This window comes from Nyctibius grandis, chromosome 1 (assembly GCF_013368605.1).
Source record: "Nyctibius grandis isolate bNycGra1 chromosome 1, bNycGra1.pri, whole genome shotgun sequence".
NCBI lineage: Eukaryota > Metazoa > Chordata > Aves > Nyctibiiformes > Nyctibiidae > Nyctibius > Nyctibius grandis.
This window is the reverse complement of record NC_090658.1, coordinates 72,002,107-72,021,279: the sequence shown is the minus strand read 5'-3', so window position 1 is coordinate 72,021,279 and position 19,173 is coordinate 72,002,107. Positions and strand designations below refer to the sequence as shown.

The window sequence follows — 19,173 nt, the reverse complement described above, 5'->3', positions numbered from 1 at the left end:
ACTAACATCAGCTATTTCTGTTTAATGGGGATTGGTGACTGATTAAAACAAAATTGTTTACTTAAATACTGGAGAATAATTTCAGGCTCAACATTAGGCTGATCCTATGGCAAAACTAAGATGTCTGAGACCAGTGTTTTCAGTTGTGAGACTGCTCTTTTGACAACAGAAATAACAATGATTCTTGTTTTATATAATAGAAACCTACAATTTCTATTCATCCTTAATGAACTGTGAACTTCCTATAGAATTTTTTCAAGTGCCCCTTAATTCAATAACTCATAAGGAAGGGTTCACTTCCATCCTGCAAAATGCTGGAGACACGATGAAGACCTATTACATATGCAAATGTTTGCTTCTTATCTAAATAACTATGAAATACGGTATTCACTAGAAAGATTTGAGGCTACTCACAGCAATAAAGCATAGAGGTAAAAGCTCTGTTTTTGAAAAAACTCTGCTAATTCTGTTTGTAAACTTTACAAGTGACCTAAACAAAATAACTTTTAATAAAAGGGTAAATATAATTAGTGGGAATAACAATTTCAAAAGGTATATGACAACGTTTCCCAGTAGTGGCCAAAGAAAACTTCAAGTTTGCAGAAAGGGACTTAATTCTGCAAGAAATAACTGCTTCACTTCTTTTCAGACCCTGATGGACACAGGTTTGGCAGAAATGGGTTCACAGATGTTGAAATGTTGACTTCATATACATAGTACAATGTTACAGAAGAACTAATAATAATGTTTCAGAAAGATTTGCTTAGAGGCTTCCAGCAATACGGGAAAGCTTCATTCAATCACCCATAGCAGCAAGACTAACTTTATTTTCATCTTTGGCTGTCTAGAATTTGCTAAAAATTCAAAAGCTTAACTCATCATACTTTATTTTCCCCTTTAGTTTCTGTGTCTTGTCTTGTGGGAGTATAAAGAGAGCAAATGCCTAAATTACTTTGGCTTCTGTTTTGCTCAACACAATTAGCTGCAGAGCAATGACAGCATTATGACTTTAGCCCATGAAGCAGGGAACTTAAAAACATCGAATAAAGGGAATAGTGTATCAGCTTTGACTTCCTTACATTAATCTCCACAGCTGCGATTCTGCAACCCTTCCTCGTGCTCCAGAAGAGTAGTCAACTGCCTTGCAATTCAGCCTGACTCCTTGTGTCAGTATTTACTAGTTAATGTACATGAGGCTTCAGAGATGAAATCTAAAGTAAAAGAAGACACTTGAATGATAGCAGGGTATTAAAAACTGGAAATTCTAATTTCCCTGCCTTTGACTTGTGGTGGACAGCTCAGAGACCACAATCCGCAAGTCTGAGCAGCTGATATGTGCAGTCCCATTTGTTTGAAAGGGAACATTTATAAAGCAAGGTGGTCATTGGCATGAATAAATGTGGACTGAGAGTGAAGTGCAGTTTGTGACATCTGTAATGTTCTTGAAGGCAATTTGGAGCTAGGATCTTGCATTGTATATATGTAAAAAGTCAGACACTGGCACGAACAATGAAATATTTGCTCAGCTCTAACTTAAGCTCTTGAGGTTTCTCACCAGTCCCAGTTCCCTGTGCCTTCAAGAAAGGAGCAACGTTTGGAGCAAGCACTGATGCTCCCACACCTCCCACCTCCTCCCCTTGGCAGTTCTTGTATAAAAGGAAAGCAAAAACTGTTTCGCTGAACCTCCCTGTAAAACATCCTGAGCTTGGTAAAGAAAACAACTACTCAGTCATTGGATTTGTGCTGCAGCTGGACTGGCAAAAAGAGAAATACTACTCTTTGTGTCATGTCCCTATAGAAGATAGGTTACTTCTTCTGCCTTTCACAAAAACCTTATGGTTTGAGTTAGGGTTAGAAACTGAATTTGATATAGTTGGAGAATTATAGTTTGTTAGTTTATGGACAACTCGGGGAAAAGACACCTGGTTTCTAGAGGTGCTTTGAGGTGCTGCGAGGATGGAGTGATTACAATTTAAAAGGTCCACTTTGTTTTACATAAGTCACACCTGTTAGCAGTTTTGTCACAAGAAGCTTTTTCATTAACAGTAGAGTTAACAACAGCATTCTTCCATTTCAGTTTTAAAAACAAAGTTACCCACCTTTTGACTTCAGAGTTTCCACAGGTGCTGTGAAATAAAAGAAAACATTCCAGGAAACAAATTTCGCAAATGCATAAAGAAATTAAGATTGATCCTAGCACCTCTTCCCTTGGTCAATATGCTTCCTATCTATGCAGAGCAGGAGTTCATTTTTTTTTTTTGTTATGCAGAGAAACATTGACAAACACATACGTTGCTTGTTTGAATAGTCTTATGGTAGATGACCAATTAACTTGCAGATTAAAAGCAATGGAAAACAAGGTCAATAGGTAAGTTATATATGGTGCTTTAATAGCTCCACTATTTTCAAGTGATGGGGATGAGAGAAGGAGTAAAAACAGGTTTCAGAATAGGCACATATCAAACATAGGTGGAGGGTATGAGATAGAAATCTCCTTTTAACAATTTCAGTAATTTGAGGAAGCTAAGGATTTTTATTTTTTTTGCGTTTATTGAAAATTCAAAGCACAAAACTCTTCTAATATTGATATAGGGGAAGATCCACTTTCAAAATTCTTCCTTGAACATATATTTTTTTCTGATTAATTTGCTTATCATTCTTCAAAATTGCATTAACTAAATCCAAATTAATTGAACTACTATATGATTATATGATTCTATACTACATTTATCTTTCTTCATTATTCACACCTTCGTTCTGAAGCACCGTGCCAGGTTTTTATGCAATGTATAAGGACAAATTTATTTTTCTATAAATTATCTGTCTACTGTAGGTATTTTTTGCTCAGACTTTATATCTGAGAAAATAGAGTCATCTGATAAATGAGTCATCAAGCTTGGCTGTAAAAGGAGCTGAAAATCTTTATGCTCTCCCAAATTTGGATAAACTGGAGAAGTATATTCCTGTCAGAAATAAGAAGAGCATCTAGCTACAACAATAAAATACATGGGCATGGTGCTTGGAATGAAAACAAAATAAAACAACCTACATTTTCCCTCCCATCCACGCTCTGAAGCTCCTATTTTGTGTTTTGTTCTCCATCCATTTACTGTAGCCTCCAAGCAGGTCCCCTTCCTCCTTGAGAAGATAAACCTTTTAAAAGCTGAAATAAAAAATTCTCACCCTCGTTGTTCTCAGCAACATTTGATCAGATCTCGGTTCCAGAAGATCAAATGGCTGTATGTCTGCTCCACAGACATTCATTTGCTCAAGTAACTTTGATTAAACTAGCGAATCTTAATCTCTGGCTTCACTTTTTTTGTCCCTTTGCCTAATCGTGTCTCAATTTAAAATTGGATAAATGAGACTCTAAAACTTACTGTCTTTCACAGGTCTTACCATGTATTTTTACTTCTTTCTTTGCTGTTTTGGCTGTAAAAACAAACAAAAATCAAATATTGACTTCTGACATGAATTAATTTAAAACATTAGGACAATTGTAAAGTAAGACAAAAAAGGGAGAATATTCACCAGTTTCCATCATTTTTTCTTTCTTGTGTGGTTCTGAAAAAGAAAAAAATGAAGTACACTCTTCTCTTCTAGTAATATTTTGTTTAGTTGTCCTGGAAAATCATTTTCATGCTACTAGTGGCAGTTGGATGAGGCACATTGCTTTGGACTCTCAGTTCATGTGAGCCCTTCCCTGCTTTCCTGCATGTCAGAATAAAGCCTTTATCAGTCCCTTCAGTGGTTTTTCACAATGCGCAATCAGGGTCAGATTAGCTGTTAATAATGGACACCAAAGGATTTAATTCTTATAATAAAGTACTAAAAGAAAACTCTAGCAACAATGCAAGTTAAAATACCTGCAGTTTTACTTCAGGGTGGTCTAAAAAGAAGGCGGAGTTACTGAATGCCTTCTTTGCCTCTGTCTATACTGCTGGAGTCTGTTCTGAGGAGCCCCGGACCACTGAGGCCCCAGAAGAAGTCAGGATAGAGGAGGAATCTGTCTTGGTAGATGAGGGCTGGGTCAGGGACCAATTAAGCAATCTGGACATCCATAAATCCATGGGCACTGATGGGATGCACCCACGGGTGCTGAGGGAGCTGGCGGAAGTCATTGCTAGGCCACTCTCCATCATCTTTGCTAAGTCGTGGGCAACGGGAGAGGTACCTGAGGACTGGAGGAAAGCAAATGTCACTCCGGTCTTCAAAAAGGGCAAGAAGGAGGACCCGGGTAACTATAGACCGGTCAGCCTCACCTCCATCCCCGGAAAGGTGATGGAACAACTTGTTCTTGGTGCTGTCTCTAGGCACAGCAAGGATAGGGGGATCATTAGGGGCACTCAGCATGGCTTCACCAACGGGAAGTCATGCTCAACCAACTTGATAGCCTTTTATGAGGATGTTACCCGGTGGATAGATGATGGTAAAGCTGTGGATGTGGTCTATCTCGATTTCAGTAAAGCGTTTGACACGGTCTCCCACAGTATCCTCGCAGCTAAACTGAGGAAGTGTGGTCTGGATGATCGGGTAGTGAGGTGGATTGTGAACTGGCTGAAGGAAAGAAGCCAGAGAGTGGTGGTCAATGGGACAGAGTCCAGTTGGAGGCCTGTGTCTAGCGGAGTCCCTCAAGGGTCGGTACTGGAACCAGTACTATTCAGTATATTCATTAATGACTTGGATGAGGGAATAGAGTGCACTGTCAGCAAGTTCGCTGATGACACCAAACTGGGAGGAGTGGCTGACGTGCCGGGAGGCTGCGCAGCCATTCAGAGAGACCTGGACAGGCTGGAGAGTTGGGCAGGGAGAAATTTAATGAAATATAACAAGGGCAAGTGTAGAGTCCTGCATCTGGGCAAGAACAACCCCAGGTATGAGTACAAGTTGGGGGCAGACCTGTTGGAGACCAGCGTAGGGGAAAGGGACCTGGGGGTCCTAGTGGACAGCAAGACGACCATGAGCCAGCAGTGTGCCCTTGTGGCCAAGAAGGCCAATGGCATCCTGGGGTGTATTAGAAGAGGTGTGGTTAGCAGGTCAAGAGAGGTTCTCCTCCCCCTCTACTCTGCCCTGGTGAGGTCGCATCTGGAATACTGTGTCCAGTTCTGGGCCCCTCAGTTCAAGAAGGACAGAGAACTGCTAGAGAGAGTCCAGTGCAGAGCCACGAAGATGATTAAGAGAGTGGAACATCTCCCTTATGAGGAGAGGCTGAGGGAGCTGTGTCTCTTTAGCTTAGAGAAGAGGAGACTGAGGGGTGACCTCATTAATGTTTATAAATATGTAAAGGGCAAGTGTCATGAGGATGGAGCCAGGCTCTTCTCAGTGACATCCCTTGACAGGACAAGGGGCAATGGGTGCAAGCTGGAACACAGGAGGTTCCACATAAATATGAGGAAAAACTTCTTTACGGTGAGGGTGACCAAACACTGGAACAGGCTGCCCAGAGAGGTTGTGGAGTCTCCTTCTCTGGAGACATTCAAAACCGGCCTGGGCGCGTTCCTGTGTGATATGGTCTAGGCAATCCTGCTCCGGCAGGGGGATTGGACTAGATGATCTTTCGAAGTCCCTTCCAATCCCTAACATTCTGTGATTCTGTGATTCTGTGACTCTGTGATTCTGTAAATGGAGGCCTGTGAACCAGCTGTATGTGCTTCAGGACATCTGTGATACAGTCCTTATCTTTCTTCCCAGATACTGGGGAATAAGCACAGCATCTGATCCAGCTGCTGCCGCTCTACAGCCATGGGAGAAGAGGAGGGGGTCCTGGCCTCTTTTACATGAATATACAATGTGGGGGAAGCCATGGTTCACAGGCGCCAATTGTCAAAACAGGATTTGGATTTGGAACCTGAAAATCTTCATCCACCTAAACCCTGTAACTCTCTGGCAAACTATGAACGAGTTTTACAAATTTTTAATGGTAGTTTTCCTCTTTCCATCTTGCCAGGATGTGCTTCAAAACCCCCTCAGAGAAGGAGTAGGTGGCCTACCAGAGGAAGGAGGGAGAGACTGAATCTGAGCGTGATCAGCCAGGGCTGACGTTCACAGTAGCAAAAAAATAGATAAGCTTTTGCTGTCTGCAGATGATGTCTGTAGATGCTTTTAAACAGCAGATGTAAAGGTTCTGGTGTGCAGGTTTGGATCCACACAGGCACATTACTTAAATTCAAGAGTATCTGAGCTGACTGATTACAAGATAAAGGCAGTTTCTATTAAATACATACATTTGCCCATGCTCATTGCTTACCGGTATCTGATGATTATATTTTCTCCATGCTTATTATATGATACATTTATATTGATGCTGTGATATACAGTTGAGGTATATTAATGTTTAAACAGTTTCCACTCTAGAATCAAGATATAAAGTTGCATGTTCAAAGTGATTCTGAATGTCGTACCCTCACTAAAAGCAAGTTTATCTTTAAATTTGAGCTATCCTTGAATTGAATAAGCAAAAAGGAACAAGAACTGTTAACAGAAAATTAAAAACTGTTGATCAATAACCTTAAAATGAGTAATACATTAAATATTAATTCATAATCGATATTAATACTGAATGCACAGTAGATATCTAAAAGAGGTATAATCCATGCAGAGCTATGACAATAATTGATATTAGAAGGAGCAGGCTGATCTGAAATATGAAAAAAACCTCCCACATCTGCTAAGTTTTAAACAAAATATGTCATTGCTCCATACTCCCACTCCCAGTAAGTTTGTATCAAGCAATGCATGTAGTTCTATCTGAAATGAAATATTAATTTTTGTCTGAGTTTTTAAATCTATCTGAAGAGCCAACTTATATATATTTTAATACAAAATGTAGTTTCTAAAATAAAGGTTTGCTCTGAGTTCTTAAAAAAAAATTATTTTTCTGCTTTAACCAACAATATTGACGGACTTTCACAACAATTTCATAAGCAATATCTGTCAGCCAAAATGTACATTTTAAAGCATCAAGACTAACTGATTGAAATCAGGAACGCAGCTTTAATACGGTTATAGAAAGCACATTTTTATGTACTTATTATATAACATATATGTATTTAAAATATCATAGGTGTTTTATAGTCACATTGCATATGAGACATGAGATTCAGTGGAAATGGTCATAAAGCAGGTTGATGTGGTCAAAGCAATGAGCCAGGAATATGATTTTCCCAGCAATATGGAAAAGTGATGGAGCTAGAGAGTGAGTTGACATTAAATAGTTTATTGCCTGAATAAATGTTGTATTTTGTTGGTGACATCCTGCCTTAGGTGGCAATGATAGTACAGGTCAAGGAGGAGAAACATAGCAAAAAGTGAGAGGACAGAAGTTTGGGACTTGGTAGTTCAGCTGACTCAATGAGCTTAATCATAACAACAGCTGCAGCTTTGGTTTTGTGTAGCCCAAGTACTCTTTAGAGTATCCAATTTCATATAGATATTTTAGGAGTCATTCTGTGAAATGAGAATTTTGATTGGTTTCATGGGGTTTTCTATTTTGCTATTGCTCAGGACTGCTTCCTGGAAACTGAACGAAATGTAATTATGATTTTAGTGGTTCTGAGGCAATTATTTTTCCTTCTCATTTTAAGATCTGTCAGCTCTCATGAGATCAGGGAACAGTATGACATTAACAACACTCAGCAAGTGTTTTTGCAAAGTATAAAATTTTCCATTTATTTAGCTTTATCTCTTGTTTTACAAAACTCAAAACATAAAGGAAGATCTATAGAGCTTCTTTTATAATAGTTTTACTTCCAGAAGCATATGAAATAAGATCCTTTCCCATGGGGAAATGAAAAAAATATTAATAACAGAATTTAGCATAAAGCATTTCTGGTGAAATCTGACATGATATGAAATTTCAGGTGATCCTTGGTCTGATATTTTAAAGGAATGAACTGAAACCTTCCATTACATGAGCCATAAGCTTCAGGAGATTTCAGACCTAGATCTTTCCTTCTTGCTACAGGTTATCATTACTTGATCTCAATGTCTTTTTTTTTTTCTTTTTGTTACGAATGAGTAGTTAGTATGACACATGAAAGGATATTGCCAACTGTAGACACATTAAGCATTTGCCATGACATTTGTAATTCTTTTATCTTTAAGCATTTTTGTATGTATATGAGACTGTACAACATAATTTTATTTAGGAAACTTTTGCTGGTAATATATTATTTTTCTACCATGCATAGAACCACGATTTGATTTAGTTTGACATTTCACCATCTTTATGAGTTCTGATGCTTTGAACAAATAGCTTTTTTTATGAAAATTGGCAAAGTTACGTATGACATGCCTATAAAACTATATAAATGTATTTTTTGTTTCTTTACTAGTGACATACTCCTAGACACCCCTGAAGCAGATGGGAGACAGAGGAGAACCTGAACCTGCCTCTGCAGCTCTTCCCTAAGCCACACTCTTCCCTAAAGTGCAGTGCTGAAAAGCTTCTAGGTTGGCACATTTGCTGTGGTGCACTTTAATCTTTACTACCAGGATGGATATTCACAAACTGTGACTTTTTGTGATCCACCAGGAGAGAACAATTGATATCCCATCCTAAGTGTATAGCTATGTGTGCACATATGTGTGTGTGTGCACGTGTGTTATCTCCTAATTCAGATAAAACATTCATGTTCAAGAAGTGTTCAGAAAAATAAAAATTGTATATGGGATCACACAGATTGAGAAAAAGTTTAAATAAATGGCATTTCAAGTGGATTTACTGTTCTGTGGTGTGCATCACATGTTAAATAATCAATACCATTCTGTTTCCACGCAGTAGCTGCATAAAAACGGTGTTTTCTGTACAGTTGTTCAATTTTTGCCACAAGTATTTCAATGAATCTAGTTTTACATTCATTAAAGCCTACTGTTGTGATATTCCATGCAGTGTCTTGAATACTTAAATCCTTAGAGAGTAGAAAATTAGCCTGGTCTTACAGTCTTGTAATCTTGGTTTTATAGGCTATATGCCTGTCATTTCCCTTTTCAGACCTTCATATCATGCTAGTTAATTAAAACCAAATGCGACAGGGTGGTAAAGCTCTCCAAGATATCCTTTCATTAAGAATATTGTGAACATAAGCAGCTAGATACAGAAAAGGTCCCTTTAGTACCTCTTGTTGAAGGGAAAGTTTGCAATATGAGCTCAGTCACATTATTAGACCTGAGATAATCCACATGAGAAAATTTTGCATCCAACTAGATTTTTCCAGCTCTCCTGCTCCCAAGAAGTGATTGACCTGCTATATTTGACTGCCATTCTACTTACTGGATCAATGTAGAAAATCTCACTGCCACCATACACTTTGATTTATAAAGATAATTGACTGAAGAAATATATTTCTTTCTGGAATAAGAACACACCAAGGAAACCCCTTACTTTGTGAGATCATGCCGCGCATATACCTATTTCTTTATAAACGAGCATCTTTTGAGGGGGGTAACAAACAGTTTTTCTGATGGATTTTTGTGAAGAGAGTTTTCTAATACAAAGATACTGACACAGAAATCTCTCTCCTGAAGGAAAGCAGGAGACAGTTTTCTGTGTCAGTAGCTTTGTATTAGAAATCTGCTACTATGTTGGGAAATATTTGGCAAAAACACTGCAAAGAAAAGAAAGAAAAGAGGCCTGGATGAAATGCAAGTACCTATTGGGTCTGAAAGCAATGGCATCAAAACTGAGGATGGAAGTCTTTACCACTGAGAAATGTCTCAGGATCCTCAAATAAAGTAGAAGCCACCAAAAGGATTTAAAGACTTTTCTGCAGAGGATTATGCTTTTATTCAAGCTTTTGACACTGGAGGGTCATATTTTGGTGATTTTGCTTAACAAAATAAATAAATACTTGGGAGGTGGGAGACGGAGATCCTGCCTCATATCCAAACACTTGCTTTCACTAGTTGCCTCAGCCTCATTTTATTACAACTCATTTCTTATTTAATACAGCTCATGCATCATTCTGGATGCACGACTGAAACTCAGAGAGGACGTTAATACTAGGATAGACACCAACAAATCGGCCAAGGTCCCTAATTTTGGGTGAATGTTGTCAGTTCTCAGCAAAGGCAAGTTAGACACTTGTGTTTTCAAAATCCTCCTACATCACCATATATCAATTTTGCTATTAAAGTTGTTATGAGGAAGAGGCTGAACTGGTCATACCTTGGTAAACCCCTTTTTATGTTGTAAAGGAGTCAACAGGCTCTGCCTCTTCCTCAGAAGGTGTACACAACCAAAAAAACCCATCTTGACGTCAGAATAATTGTAACAATACATGGTCTTCCGTGTCATGTGGACATACTTGAATACTTGAATACAGATTGCTAGAAACTTTCCTTCTAGTCTAGTACACCTTTTCTTACTTATCAGAAAGCTAGATAAAAAAAAAAAAAGAAAAAAGAAAAGAAGTTATAAAAATGCATTGAGCATTGTCCCTAGGATGTGAGACTTAGAAGCTGGGGACATTCTTAGATTTCAGATTCTTCTATCGTTCCATACTTGACTAGGCATAAAGTCTATCTTTTTTTTTTAGAACACCAAGTTGCATTAACACAGAGGGAAAGCAAACAGCTTCTTTCCACAAGGTTCCATCATAACTATACTGAAGCCTAAAGACAAAGCTGCTCTCAGAAAACAGACAAGTACCTTTTCCTCTCCAGAGTCTGAAAAGCTCTGTTAGTTTCTGCAAAAGCTCTGATAATCAAGAGAAGAGGAACCATCATAAAGAGGAAATGGAAAAATGCCAATCTGGCTAAGATGCACTCAGTTAGAGGAAAAACATTCCCCAAGGACTCAAATCACAGGTAAATCAGCTGCTCAAGTCAACAATCTTGAAGCATACTTATATAAATGTAGAGTATATTTGATCACTCCTAGGAAAATAACACACTTTCATCACTTTTGCCATATGAGAAGGAAAAGGTGTGGATCTTATGGTTTCCCGTCAGAAGGAGCAGAACCACTACGCAGTGCGGATGTATTCATAGGCCACAGATGCCTAATTTCCCATTGAAATAAAAATCTTTTTGTTTTAGAATCCTTAAAAAGAAAACTAGGTTAATCCTACAATTCTGACTAGGGAACTGCCTGTGTTCAAAACTGATGTACCACCCATGAACACCATTCTCTGAAATCCTTACATGTTATGAACAGAGCCCTTGTGAAAAGATCAGTTCTTAATGACTATCACTAGCGCTAGTTTGTTTTAAGACCAAATTAATTTCTCTAGTCTCAGGATTTCTGGCATGGCCATTCAGGCTAAGATTCAGCTCGCAAAAAAAAGTAATTTAAAAAAATGCTGTGATTCTTTAATGCAGAGAGCTAGTGTCTGCCAGTAGACCTTTACCTGTGAAAAAGCTTAAACCGTATTTCCTTTTAATTAGGGATCTGAGGAGTATTTCCAGCATTTTGAGGACTAAGATGGTTAAGCTGCTCAGATGTAGAGTATTTCCAGTCAATCCCCAATGAGTAGAAGCACACTCTATTGGATTTAGAAAAATCCTGTGTTGAACCATGTCTGTTTGAACAAGGAGCACTTCTAGAAAGGCATGTCTACATCACCCTGTATGGAACTTCTCAAAGGAGGATAACAAGCAACATGGCAAATTACTGAGCATGAGATCAGGTGCAGCAGTTACACTCATTCTCATAGACCACAGCAGGGTGAAAGTAATTAAATTTTCTTAATAGTCTCTCATTGTGAGGTAAAATGAGTCATATTACTTTGTAATAGATTTCTGACAAGAGCACATCCACTGAGGGTGGTCATCACTTGGAAGGCGCTCAGCAATTACTACTTGCTCATGTTTTAACTTGTTCATACTCTACCTTCTTTTGACAAGGGAAGGACTTCTGCTTCAAGTTTTGTAATCCATTGAGAATATGTGCAGATTAAATTAGCTAATTCAGTAGCAAAAACAATAGACCCTAAAAATTAATGCAATGAGATCCTAAAGGAATAAATTTAATTCAAAGTTAATGACCTTAGTACAGGAGCTCTAAGTCAGTAGCCCCTGACTTTAGAGCTGGGTCCTGATGTCAGTTAGCCCAAAGAGGTAGGGTAGAACAAGACAGCGAGCAAAAGCTTTGGTATATTTTCTCTCAGAGCACAAGTCAAAGGATGCACATGTGGTTAAATATTTCAAAAGGCTTCTTTGGCTGCCTTAACCAGGACAAGCAACTTCTTCAGAGGTTATTTGCAGAGGCAGCATCATGAAGTAGGACATTGACAGAAGGCACTAGGAGAAGTGTGCAGCTCAGACAGTCAATAAAATGCTGTGAGGAGCTGACTGTATGCATAAAATAAACCCAGCAACCACTACTTCTGAAATATGTGAAGCTCCAAACTTGGACACTCCAACCAGCTGTTATAGAAGAGGAAAAACTCGTCAAATTATCTGTGGCACTCTGAAGACTGAAATGGTATTGTGCATTGGTAATTACTTATTTTGTACTTATGATACTGGACTGCAACTTCTTAATACAGAAACTTTCAAGTCTGTTTTTGATGTAGACCTGTACAATGATGTGAGTAAAATTCGTATTTAAGAAACATTGTATTTAAGAAACATCACAGTGAAACATATTGTGTTTCCATTTGCTTTCTCTCTAAAACATAGCACTGCCATATCCAAGAACATAATAAATTGTAGATGCAATATAATTATACATGGTATAGAAAACTCTAGTCCACACCACTGCTCCCCTGAAAATCAAGTGCCATTTTCATAATGGTCTCAATGATCAAGATGAGGCCCATTTATTCCCTTTCTAGCAAAGCAAAGGTGGTACCGCTTCCAAAAGACTAATGCCTGGGAAGGTATATACATAGTGCATGTGATTAGTCTGCATTCAACCAAGCTTAAGCATGAACTTAAATGCTTTGCTGACTCAAGACAGAGTTAAAGATATGTTAAGTGCTTTGCTGAAATTGGGCCCAATTCTTGCCAAAAGTGCACTTAAATCATGAAACAACTTCAGGGCTATGAAAGATGGCCAGCCTCAGAACAAAACACTTTTCCATAAAAGGTGGACACTTAAATAATCCTTTTGGCTCTGATTTATATTTAAATAGCATTTATTTTTGACCCTCTTTTATTCTCATTATTGTTACTTTCATGGATCAAATAATTTCTTTTTTGTAGTTAACTTGCTCCCCCTGCCTTGCTCTTAAAGTAATGCCATTTTTGTGTTAGTCATACAACAGTACTTTGCTGCTTTGCATAGACTGGACTGTGACATTTAATAATATCTGTTAATAACAAAGGAAACAAAGCTGAATTTTTAGGACAAGTGTCTTCAGAGTTCACTATGATGTGCAAGGAAGTATAGGAAATTATTTTATCTCTATGTGATCCTGAAACAGAGGGTACTGTAAGGAACATATAAATGCAACAGTAGTATGCCAGGCTGTGAGACTGGGCATTTCAACACCCTAGCAAAAGTAGCAAAAATATCCTGAATTCTGGGCCATTTACTCAAAAAGATTTTAAAAACTGGATTTTAGATTAGAAAGCTTAGTGTAAAATATGCCATTTCATGCTTCATTTAAATAAATCCTGTATGTAAAGAATTCAAGGTTGTAAAGTAAAATCTTCTAACATTGGAAAGTTCTTCTTTGAGGGTGTGTATTGTGACATAAGTGAAGAATACATTTTTCCTTTCCCATTCAGAGCTAGATAATGATCCATCTTACATAATCCTGCAGACAATTTAAGACCGCCTAGTCTGCAACAGTTTCTCAGGCTTGAGCTGGGATGAAAATATTAGTGAGTGGGAATGATTGGTGGAATTCATCTCTGTTCACATAATAGATTCCTGCAGATATTAAGAAGCGACTGAGTGATGGACTACGCAATGGCAGCAAGGTTGTAGCTGCTGAGGGTATAGTGCATTCCTGGCAGACCAGGGGCAGAGTCAGCTGTGAGGCTTCACTAAGCCTAGTGGAAGCTCTCTGGGAGAAACAGGTGAGGACCAAGACCCAGTTTTTCCTATCGTTCTACGTGTTGCTGGGGACTGAGATCAGATGATTTCCACCTACTGTGCAAAGGCAGCTAAGCCTGCATCTCTTCCTTTAAAGCCAGAAATAAAATGAACAAGTCAGAGAAGACACAACTTTTAACTATCCAAAGAGTTAAGATGGGAGAGTGGAAGAACTATGCTAACCTCGAGTGAAAGAAAATCCTCTGTGATTCAAAAGGACTATAGAAAGATCCTGAACCTAAACCCAAGGACCCTGAGCAGCAGGATTAATATATGTAGGGTTTCATTATTTTGTTTACCACTGCATATTCACCTGCTACCTGAGTGAAGATTTATTTTGTCCGGAAATAAACTGCAAAACCTATCCTCATGCATTCAATAAGCCATCTCTATCAATTATCCCTGAAGAGTTAAACAGTAAACCCAGAAAATAAACCCTGAGAATGGCTGTGCTTACGTTATGAAAAACTCTGAGAGAGTTAACATCAGGGACTAGAAAACTGAACAGAATATGCCAGCTACAAGAAGAACGTGCTGGGTAACACTGGTACCACAGAAATACACGCAGAGATGCAAACCAGGGGCAGTGGCTGCTTATACAGAGAAATTTCAGGGCACATAGAGGCACTCAGACATAAGATCCTGAAGAGACTGCAGAATGGCGAACTCTGCTAGGGCCATGCTCATGTATGGTGAGAGAAAAAGAGAAAGAAAGACTGCTCCTCTCCTTTTCCTCTTTCCAAAAGTACTTACATGGGGGTGTGTAACATACAATTTACACAGATTTTTGACGTCTCTTCTACTGGGTGATATAACTACAGAAGAAGAGAATAAGCAGGTGGACGGATGATGGAGGGGATGTGGTGTTGTGAGTACAATACATCCCTGACATGTGACTCGAGAGAGCTACCTGACTGTTAGAAACCTGAAAAAGGATCCATTATAATTTTGTCTTTTCCATTGTGCTGGTAAATCATTCAATAGATGTGCTGAATTTTGTTAACCTTTTGTAACATTGAAGTGGTTTTAGCATCCTTTCTACCTAATTCTGTCCTACAGGTGATCATTAAAAGACAACCAATGAGCCCAGCTCCTTAACAAACATTACCTCCATTTTAAAGCATACCTGCTGTCTCATAAACTTTCTGCTATTTCTTTCTTTTTATGTAGAATAGCACTGGTTATACCATATGGCAAGTACAAAGATTCTTCCCTGCTGCCATTTTTGTTGCTGTTGTTCACCTTGAACCAACAATTAAAATGATTTGTCTGTTAAGTAAATACTTCCTCATACCAGCAGAATAGTTCTTCCTGCATTAGGCAGAGTGAGCTGAACCTCTTAAATTGATCCTCTGACCAGGTTTTTCAGTATAGCCTGGGTTCTAATGTTCTATACTTACCCCATGAACTAATTTCCTCTGTAATGTCTTTTTTTTCCCTTTCTGCTTATCAACAGTGGAAAAATCAGAGGTGTCATAGAATGGTTTGGGTTGGAAGGGACCTTAAAGATCATGTAGTTCCAATCCCCCTGCCATGGTCAGGGACACCTTTCCACTAGACCAGGTTTTAAAGGGGAAATGGTGCTCAAAAAGAGTTTCTGTTATGAACCCAAAGGGAGTAATGAATAAGATTTTTTTTTTGCATGTGTGTGGAGGGAAACATGGGAAAAATTAGGCATTAAAAATCAGTAATTAGGCAGTTAAGTGACAGTACAAGATGTGTTAAACATACTGTAAAATTAAATTAAAAATTGCAAGACCATTCCAGGGAAATTCTAAGCTGCAATTAGGATTTAATTTTTACAGTATTGAAAAAAGAGTTAGATCTGATTTTTAAATCAGGCAAATCATCAGGGGAAAGCGCTGTCACTGGTGCTTAGAGAAGGTGCAGGAGTGTTGCCTATAATGTGAGGTTATCCCATGAGAGGTACTCACAGATGAGCTATTCCCATCCCTGACCCTAGCTAAAGGAGCATGCGAGGCTCAGTGGCACCAAGGGGCCTTGCTGCCTGCAGAGGAACGCAGTCACCTTTCTACTAACTCACTTGCAAACGCTCCCTGCGTGGTTTGAGCCTGTGCTCCTTTCCCTGCCCTGCACCGCCACGCACTTTCTTTCCTCACGGTGCCAAAACAGACCCAGCAAACTTGCCAAGCTGAGGTGTGATGTGTCAGTGCCCCACCGCTGACACCTGGACCACTGACCTGGCAGAGAGTTAGCGACAGCTGCGGGGTGCGATACACAGCACAGTGTGGGAGCTCTTCCCAGGTGAGGCTCCATGGGGACAGGGGCGAGGGGTGAAGTTTCCCTCCCATCTGCCTGTCCTGCAGGAGGACAGCAGGATGAAGCAGGTGCTCAGTGCCTACACCCCCAGCTCTGAGAAATCCTTCAGAGAACACACTGGGCCCAGCACACATGGGGGGCCTGAGGAAACCCTGAAATAAACCTGTGCCCGTCCTCAGGGAAATAAGATGATAGACATTTTGTAAGGCTAGGTCACTCTCAGACCTGTCCTGCTGGCACAGCTGAGAAGGCAGTGCACTGTGCTGAAAGAAGAGGACAAGGCAGCAGGGTTTGGGAGGGGGACATCATAAGACAGTGTAACTGAAGAAGACTAGTGTCATGAAATACCTTCAACTCTGGTTTCTCCCTTCAGAATAGCATCACTTGTATATATCTGTGAAACTATTCTGCTTTGAAGCCATATACTATCATCTCCAGCACAGCTTCAGATGGGTGTCAGAGAGGTAATTTTTTCCAGTTAGAGAATAGCCACTTTGAAAATCAAGTAACAGCTATTCATTGAGACTGGTTTCCTAGAGCAGCCATCACTTTCCAGACGCAGAAGCTCTCGTAGACTTCCAGATTCTACATTCACTTTCTTTGCTTTCTCCATATATTGAGATAAATGGAGATAAAAATAGTGCACAGTGTATTACGCAGGGTTTTCTTCACCAGTGACATTAAGACCAGGAACATATGTGATATAGAAGCTCTGGAAGATGACCAGCTGTGCTCTCAGTCTGTTCAGTCTGTTAATAGGACTAAACCTTCAGCTTTAGGCATTCTGGGGTCCAGGTTGCGATGTAATAAGATATGCGGAAGAAAATGAAATATGAAATTGGATAATGCATTTAATTTACTGTACTAATAGGCAGCAGTCTAGTTATGATGTTGCCAAACAAGCATATTTAATATTTTGCTGTGGTGAGTTATTCTGGGGGTAAATTAATTTTCAGAGAACAGTGCCGTTTGGGGAGGGGAAACAAAAATGTAGAAGTCAAAGCCTACTGCTCTTTATCACTTTTAAGGCAAACTAGATATTTAGAAATGTGTCAGAACAGACTAACTAATTTTATTTTTCCATAATAAGCCATGCCAGTTTTTCCCCTTTTCTTTATCTTAAGCAGATTACTGTCATCACCATTCTTGCCAACAAGCAGACTCATTGGAATATTTTTCAATAATGAACACAAATATTGGATGCAAGCAGGTGGAATGAATTAATTATAAGCATATGGTTCTAACATAACGATTTCTGCAGTGTACTGTTGAGACATCTAAGGGTCTAGATGTACAATACACTTTGGCAACAAAGCTGCTTTAAGAAAATATCAGTTATGCGAATATAAATGTTTGTGGAGCCAGACTTACTGAAATGATCGATACTGAACACCCTGCCACACACACACATTTCTAGGACAGTTTTTAGCTTAAGCCATGGTAATGATGTGGTTTACACTGTTCTCACAGTTTTGTTAGCACACAGTCAAAAAAAACACAGCAGGCAGGGCCTGGGAGCATCGGTGGGGAAATGGTGCTTCTTAGGTCAGCTTCACAGGGTACATTGTACAGATGTACAATATGCCCTATGATAGGCTATATTGACTGCAATTCCAGGCTGCAAGTCCTTTCGTGGCAGAGGCAACTGAAGATGTTCCTGGCTTGCACTTGACCAATCCCCAAACTCCCCTACTGATGCAAGTTATTATTCCCTCATTCCATGGAGGAGATCTCTGAGGTAGACCACCCAAAGGTCTGAATTATGAAAGACAGACAGAAAAAAAATCTTATAAAAAAAGAAAAAAGATCCCAGATCCACATAGATCCACATAGCCCCATACATTGGGATCAGCTGGAGGAAAGAAGCAGCAGAGAGAGTGGGCTGGCCGCTGCTGCAATGCCAGCACCACACCAGGTACAGCTCAGCAGCCCAGAGCTTGGTGCAGCATTGGCCACCCTGTTTTAGAGTAGAATAATATTATGGTTTTATATTGATCACATTTTCACATGGGAATTCCTGGGGGTTTTTTATGCTGGTTAATTTAAAATGTAGTAAGACTACAAATATCCTGAATATTTAGAACGTTATTCATTATATTGGGTTTTGTTAAATTAAGCAGAAATATGACGTGACATTTTTGAAGATGAGGAGAAGAGATCAGAAATCAATAAAAAGTAGATTTTTGCAATCCATTCTAAATTCAGATATGAATTTGTGCCATTATTTTGTTTATAAAAAGTTTGCTTGTCTTTTCAGTGCACATTTATGTTTATCTAAGAGCTCCTTTTTTATAAAACCTACTGTGAGATCAACAGTTTGAAAAATCGGATCCCCTTCTAGAAGGGCTCAAATACAGCTTCACATGGAAACTCATTTCTGTAAATATTGCTTTTTAAATCAGTCTTTACATTGAGATTCATTTTTTGATCTCAAGCCCTGCAGAATGGCCCAATATGGCACCTCATGGCTGCCATGAGAGGAGAAGAAGCAACCATAACGTCAGAGATCAATGCAAAATGTTTTTGTTCTTAGCAAAGATTTTGCATACAAATTATCACAATAATTTAGAGCAAATAGTGAAAAAAACCCAAAACAGTGGCTTTTGTATAATCCAGCAGATGGTGCTATGATGCAATATACTGGTTCAAGAATACAAGAAATAAACTGAATGTGAACATTTCACTCCATTACCTGGTGCTGCTGCTTTTTTGGTGGCTGGTTTGGCTGCAGGAGCTTTTGCAGGCTCTTAAAAAAGAGAACAAATTAAACCAATTACTACAAAGTGTTATATCTTAAAAAAACAGAAATCCAAGGAAAGGCTTCCAATGAGGTACAGTCTGTAGCAATTTTTCCACTGAAGAGTTAGACAAAGAGATTGCCCAAAGAGAAAAGACCTGAGTTGCCTTCA

The 19,173-nt window shown here is 39.1% G+C and overlaps 1 protein-coding gene across 21 annotated transcripts in view; it reads right to left on the bottom strand.

Moving 5' to 3' along the window:
- Positions 1-19,173, bottom strand: part of TRDN (triadin) — a 254,540-nt gene that overhangs the window by 91,488 nt on the left and 143,879 nt on the right. For 18 of the 21 annotated variants that reach the window (XM_068416426.1, XM_068416449.1, XM_068416442.1 and 15 more), the window contains 4 exons: positions 18,957-19,010; positions 3,532-3,564; positions 3,400-3,432; positions 2,100-2,126 (listed from right to left, as the gene is read on the bottom strand). In XM_068416426.1, coding sequence (XP_068272527.1) covers positions 2,100-2,126; positions 3,400-3,432; positions 3,532-3,564; positions 18,957-19,010 — 147 coding nt within the window. The remainder of the gene's footprint in view (positions 1-2,099; positions 2,127-3,399; positions 3,433-3,531; positions 3,565-18,956; positions 19,011-19,173) is intronic. The other 3 variants (XM_068416465.1, XM_068416473.1, XM_068416493.1) reach the window with 2 other exon arrangements.